Source organism: Sylvia atricapilla, chromosome 25, assembly GCF_009819655.1.
Source record: "Sylvia atricapilla isolate bSylAtr1 chromosome 25, bSylAtr1.pri, whole genome shotgun sequence".
NCBI classification, from domain to species: Eukaryota; Metazoa; Chordata; class Aves; order Passeriformes; family Sylviidae; genus Sylvia; species Sylvia atricapilla.
In genome coordinates this window covers 5,538,901-5,545,381 of record NC_089164.1, presented here as the reverse complement: position 1 = coordinate 5,545,381, position 6,481 = coordinate 5,538,901, and the positions used below count along the sequence as shown (strand labels likewise).

General features: G+C 57.5%; 1 protein-coding gene across 1 annotated transcript; it reads right to left on the bottom strand.

The window, feature by feature from the left end:
- Window positions 1-1,404: 1,404 nt before the first annotated feature.
- On the bottom strand, window positions 1,405-2,871 carry RABIF (RAB interacting factor). The gene is made up of 2 exons (XM_066335964.1): window positions 2,677-2,871; window positions 1,405-2,603 (listed from the first exon to the last, which is right to left on the bottom strand). Exons 1-2 carry the CDS (start codon window positions 2,860-2,862, stop codon window positions 2,361-2,363), a joined length of 429 nt encoding a protein of 142 aa, XP_066192061.1. The 5' UTR covers window positions 2,863-2,871; the 3' UTR covers window positions 1,405-2,360.
- Window positions 2,872-6,481: the final 3,610 nt, after the last annotated feature.

Below are 6,481 nucleotides of genomic sequence, written 5' to 3'. Positions count from 1 at the left end.
CTGGACTGCACAGCTGTCCAGTCACCTGCCCCAGGTCTCTGCCTGTGCCACCTGCACTGCAGGGCTGTTTCTCATGGCATCTCCAAGCTGCAGGAACTCAAGACCCTACTTGAGGCTGAATGATCCCCAAGATCCCATGGTACAAAAGCTTCTTCCCAAGAATTCCCCTCAGACTGTTCATTTCCTCTTAGCATTTCACGTTTATGTGATCCTATTTAATATTTAAGAGTCAGTAGAAAGCACACCTGGATACATGGAGGATTCACCTCCCCTCTCCCACCAAAGAGGAGCAGGAGCTCACAGCACTCTGTGCTATGGATTTCAGTTGCTGCCACTGCGACATGAAGGTCTTTGAGCTCTCCCACCTTTCCAGGGGTGTTTACTGACTGGCAAAGCTGCCACCACCCCCCAGCTCCAGCCCAGTGCCACCCACTACTCAGGAATCCACATGGACCATTTTTTGGAGGTCATTTACTCAGCGTTGGCCAAGCTGATTTCCACTCTGTTCTGCACAGTGGCACCTTCAAAATGAAGCTTGTGCAGCGCAGCATATTTAAGTAACATGGACTGTAACTGGGGCACTACAGGTCAGGACACATATCCTAAGAGACGACAGTCCAAATGAAAGTGTGGAATTAGTGATGTGATCCCAGAATTCCGCGATGACTGGGCAGAACCCAAGGGAAGCTCTCTTGTCCTTTGAGGCACATCTCCCTCATGAACCTGTGCACTCCTTGGGCTCAGGGCGAAGAGGCAGGAAGGGCAAAAGAGAAGAAGCAGTTCCCATGACAAATGTCCATCTGACACATTTAGCAAGGACACAGCACAGGATCTGCCTCCTGCTCCAGAGAGACCGTCAGCCCCAGACCACAGTTCTGCCTCTGTCCCTCCCCTGATAAATCCTGACTGCTTACAGCAGAGCTTCCTGACAGAGCAGCCCCACAACAGGCCACACATTAAGGCAGAGTCTCCAAAATCTTAAAAGTGCAGGTGCTCAAGCACTGCAGAAAGAAGGGACTTGTTTCTGCCCCTCCTGCTTTCAGGATGCCTCTTCTGGGAGACTCATCTGAGGCTGTGCCTGCCTTACAGAGCCCTGCCAGCAAAATAGTCTCATTAGAGGGGCAAGGGAAAGGTTCTTCCCACAGCCTTGGGGCAGCACACATACACCTCACCTTGAGTTTGGTGACACAAGCAAGTCCAGCACGGTGACAGCTGTGCCTTCACAGCTGGGTTAGTACCCAAGTGCTTATGAGCAGAGGACAGAGATATGTCCCACAGTGAGGCACAGCTCCAGGGAGCCCAGAGCATCCCTGGAGAGCTGCTCTGTCATACAGGGCTTAGCACTGGAGAATGAACTGGGCCACAATTACCAGCAGTGATAAATGCAGTGAGAACCACAGCTGCTGCAGCCTCCTTCCAATTTTAATTAGCTCTGTGACCAGCTTTTAAAAGGCAGAAACCAGAACTGGTCACAATATCCCAGATTACTTTTACCACCAGATTTTACAGAAGAGAAATTCCTTCCTGACATCACTGTTTAAGACACATGTTCTGACATGCTTCAGCACTGCCTGTCCAATGATTGAGATCCTTTTCAGGCTGGAATCTCTTCACTCTTGCTGCCTGAAAGCTCTATGCTCTGGCACATTTTCTTTGTTTGCTGTTCTATCAGCCTATGCTGTCTGCACATCCTACCTGTGTTTTGTTCCCAAGTACTCAGTTAATGGAACTGCACGTTAGTTGGAATGCCTTACACTCACTTCAGGTACCACAACTCTCAGAGTACAGCTGTCAGGTAGGATGAGGTTTTGGAGAACATAAATGTTAGAGCTGGGGACAGTGAACGTTCCTTCTGAAAATCAACAGAAGATTCAGCCTTAAACCCTGGAACTGCTCTGGCTGCAGGTCAGACAGTCACAGCTGCCACAACGACTCAGTGCAGCAGTCCTGTCCCAGTGCCACCATTTACATGGTGTCACAGGGCCACCAGCATGAGAGATGTCTCATCCCCCTGGAGCAACAGCAGCCACCAGGGAAGTGGTAGAACAGCCAGACTGGGGCAGATCAGGCTAGGGGGCAAAAATGCCAGGGTGAGCTGTCCCTGCAGGGTACAGGGACCCTCCCACGACCAAGACTCTTCCCATGTGGGTACAGGTGAGGAGTTGGCTGTGCCAGGGCTGCAATTCCTGCCGCTGGTCAGCCTGTGGATCTGGGAAAGGGGGTGACCAGTCGGGCTGCGGGTCAGTCACACAGGGGAGCAGGCAAGCTGTGGCCAGCCAGGCCGCGGTCAGTGGGGCTCTGCGGTGACCAGGCGCGCTCAGCCCGTCGGGCCGGGCCCAGCTCCCAGCGCGGGGCCGGCGTCACTCGTGGGCCACGCGCTCCAGCGCCACGTAGAAGCTGTCCTTGTCGTCGAGGCAGTGCCAGCCGATGGGCCCCGCCTCGCAGTCGGCGCACACCAGGAACTTGACGTTGCCCACGTCGCGGGTGAATCCCACGTTCTCGAAGGAGAACATGTCGCGCACCAGCCAGTGCTCCCGCAGCACGTCCCCGCCGCCGCCCGCCGCCGCCGCCGCCGCCTTCTTCCTCATGGCGGGCAGGAGGAGCTGCGGAGACACGGGGCCGTCACCGCGGGGCCGGCACCGCCCGCCGCCCTCCCCGCCCCGGACCCCCCGGTACCTCACGGCGGGCGAAGGTGGCGGCGCCGGGCAGCAGCACCCGGGAGCCGCAGCGCTGGCACAGCACCGCCCGCAGGTTGCGGCCCTGCGCGCACACGAGCCCGGCCGAGCCCGGCGCGGCCGGAGGAGGAGCAGGGGGAGAAGGAGGAGGCGCCGCCGGCTCCATCTCCGCGCAAGGCGCCGCCATGCCGAGGGGCGGGGCCGGCGGCGTGACGTCAGGCGGCGCGTAGCGAACGTCACCAGCACGTTCCCGCCCCCGCGGCGATGGCCCCGCCCCCGCGGCGATGGCCCCGCCCCCGAGGTGGTGACCCCGCCCCCGAGGTGGTGACCCCGCCCCCGAGGTGGTGGCCCCGCCCCGCTCCCCGTGCCCGGGAGTGTCCGCGAGATCCGGGCCGGGAACCCCGGGATGGGAATCCTGTCCTGGGAATCCTGTCCTGAGAATCCTGCCTTGGGAATGCTGTCCTGGGAATCCTGCCTTGGGAATCCTGTCCTGGGAATCCTGTCCTGGGAATCCTGTCCTGAGAATCCTGCCTTGGGAATGCTGTCCTGGGAATCCTGCCTTGGGAATCCTGTCCTGGGAACCCTGTCCTGGGAATCCTGCCCTGGGAATCCTGTCCTGGGAATCGTGCCCTGGGAATCCTGTCCTGGGAATGCTGCCCTGGGAATCGTGTCCTGGGAATCCTGCCCTGGGAATCCTGCCCTGGGAATCCTGCCCTGGGAACCGTGTCCTGGGAACCCTGTCCTGGGAATCCTGCCCTGGGAATCCTGCCCTGGGAATCCTGCCCTGGGAACCGTGTCCTGGGAACCCTGTCCTGGGAATCGTGCCCTGGGAATCCTGCCTTGGGAATCCTGTCCTGGGAACCTGTCCTGGGAATCCTGCCCTGGGAACCCTGCCCTGGGAATCCTGCCCTGGGAACCCTGCCCTGGAAATCCTGCCCTGGGAATCGTGCCCTGGGAATCCTGCCCTGGTACGGGCTGCCTCTGCATCCCTGGAGGTGGCCAAGGCCAGGCTGACAGGGCTTGGAGCACCCTGGGGTGGTGGAAGGTGTCCCTGCCCAGGGCAGGGGGGATGAGATGAGTTTTAAAGCCCTTCCCACCCAAACCAGTGTGGGATTTTCTGGTGCCCCGGTGATCCTGGGCCAGCAGGAGTGGGCAGTGCAGTCTGTGTGTCGTGGGCCTGCCCACGGGGGCCATCAGGGACAGTCACTTGCCAGGCAGGGAGTCAGGAGATGCTTGAATTCATGGTTGGAGAGGGAACTCAGTTGATGCTGGGGAAAGGGAAATTGTCTCCCTTAAAAGTCTCCATCAGTGGAAATATTCCAGAACTGTCTGGATGCAATCTTGTGCCCTGTGCTCTGGGGTGGCCCTGCCTGAGCACGGAGGTGGGACCAGAGGAGCCACTGTGGTCCCTTCTCACCTGGCCATTGTGGGATGAAGCTGCAGCACATCTTTGCATGTGGTGATTGCATCAGCTTTGGGAGTGGCCCAGCTCTAACACAGCAGCTCTCTTGGCTGCCTGGGACAGAGAGAACCCCCTTGAGGGTTCCCCTGAACGGGGCAGGGGCTGACACTGGCAGCAATGTGTTTTCCTGGAGAGGAAAGCCGAGATCAGCCTGATCCCTGCCCACAGAGCCTGGGCCAAGCAGGAGGCAGTGCCAGGGCTCACAAGGGCTGGGGACAGGGTCCTGGGGCCCAGGGGACTCTGCTGCTCCTCTCTGGGCACCTTGGAGCCACTCTGCCTGGGTGCTGGTCTGGGCTGCTGCTAACACCTCTCTGCTAGTGTTGAAAAGATGGAAAAAGGCCTTTTGATTGAGCCACTGCTTCTTTACAGGGTAGGCCAGATGCTAGAAGAGTCCTGAATCAGTGTAGATATGCCTCATCCTTGTGCTGTCTCATTCCTAACTGTCTGTGCCAAGAACCCTCAGGAGAGGGCAGAGAAGGGAACTGAGGTACTAAATAAATTCGAGGTACTACATAAAGGTAAAGGAATTCAGCAGCAGACCAGCTGCTCACCTCAGGCTCCAGCCCTGGGCAGTGCTGACATGAGCTGGGATGTGAGTGTAGCTGGAGGACATCACCCCACTCTCCTGTGACCTGTGCAGGTGTTTCTTAGGCAGGGGCAGTGTTTGAGCCCTGTCTGGATGTGTGTGTGGAGCCAGAGCATGGCTCCAGAGGGGAGCAGGGTGTGAGGAGGTGTGGAGCTCAGCAGTGCCCCTGAGCAGCCCTGGGGCACCCACTGCCCTGAGGCAGGCACAAACCAGCCACGGGAAGGTGACAGGGCTCAGTCCTGTCCCACAGCCAGAGCCACCTGTCCACGGGCTCAGGGAAGTCACAGAACTCCTGTGCCCAGAGATACTCTGGACTCAGCAGAAGCTGATCCAAACTGGATCTCCTTCAGGCAGAGTTACAGACCACCAGATTGCCCTTCCCAAGTGCAGTTGTCCTTGGATTCTGTGAGTTCTTTCCTGCTCATGTAGGTGTCAACATCACTCGGAGAAAAACACCCCAGAACATTTCTGGGAGTCCATCTCTGCCCTGGGAGCTGACTCCAGCTGCCTCAGAAGCACCCGAGGAGGGACAGTCCACTTCAGGGTCACTTCTCTCTCTCCAGAGCTTCAGAGCCTCCCCATGGGTCACTTCTGCCCCCAGACCAGTGAGGAAAGCTCCTGCCCACCCATCTGCTTTGCAGGAGGGTCCATGGGGGAGGCCTTTCCCTCCTGCTCTGACTGCAGCAGGACATGAAGTGACACATTTGTAAGGCTTTGCCTGGTTGTACCACGTGTGCACATCCTCATTTTGGGGTAAGCCAGCCTGTGAGGAACGAGATCCCAGCCAGATGGGGCTGGAGGAAGGTGAGCCCTCTGCCTGCCCTGGGGAGGCTGCTGCAGGATGCAAATGCACAGCTCTCAGTGCTGCATGGCTCTTACCTCGACACATTAACAGGAGATGGGGCACTTCTGAGGGTCCCCAGCCCATAAACCCCGAGTGGCACAAACACCTCCCTGATGTCCCCAGCTTGTGGCCCAAGGCTGCTGCTGGGCTGGTTGGGCTGGTGCCTGGAGTGGTGTCTCTCATTGTCCCAGTTCTTGTGAACAGTTCAAGAGGTAAATAAAAACCCACTAATAAAATCTTTGGCTAATTCTTAAGTCTTGGGTGAGAGCTTTCTCTGTTGAAAACTCACTCTTAATTCTGCCTTTTAGCATTTTTTTGCTAGATTACTCATGAAGAAAAGTTTCACTCTTGCTGGCCAGGGAGAATTGATACCAGCTTACTACCAAGCAGAACATTTTGTTCCTTTGTTTTCCTTTCAGCAGGAGCCTTTACATTTTCTCATCTCCAGCACCAACACGGAGCATTTTGAAGATTTATATTGTGTCCTACCTCCCTGGAAACACCAGCTCCTCTTCAAACCCTTTAGTACCTCCTGGCCTGGAAAGGCAGGGATGGGTCTCCTGGCCACTCTCACGTCCTGCTGTGACCCAGTTCTGATGGTGCTGCTTCAATCTGCCCAACTCCACAGTGGACACGTCGAATTGGAACTGAATCCCCCGGAGCCCTTTGCAGGAGAGCAGGGCTTGGCAGGGAAGGGAGGGGAGCTGCCGACAGCTCCAGGGTCAGTATCAGAGCCTAGAACCTCCCCCTGCACTGCCCGTCTCCCTGCAGGTGTCAGAGGGGCACAGCTAGGACAGATCCATGTGTGGGGCCAGTGAGTGATTCCTAGTAAGTGCTGCACCCCCCAAACGGGGCTGTTCCCTTCTTTGCCCCTTCCCCACTTCTCACTGGCTAAAGGATGATGGAGCAGTTTG

What these genes read in the sequence shown, in the direction of transcription:
- RABIF (XM_066335964.1), bottom strand. Translation starts at nt 2,862, where the DNA reads ATGGCGGCGCCTTGCGCGGAGATGGAGCCGGCGGCGCCTCCTCCTTCT. An exon ending in CCACCTTCGCCCGCCGTGAG is followed by an intron (nt 2,604 to 2,676) that starts GTACCGGGGGGT and finishes GTGTCTCCGCAG; the next exon opens with CTCCTCCTGCCCGCCATGAG.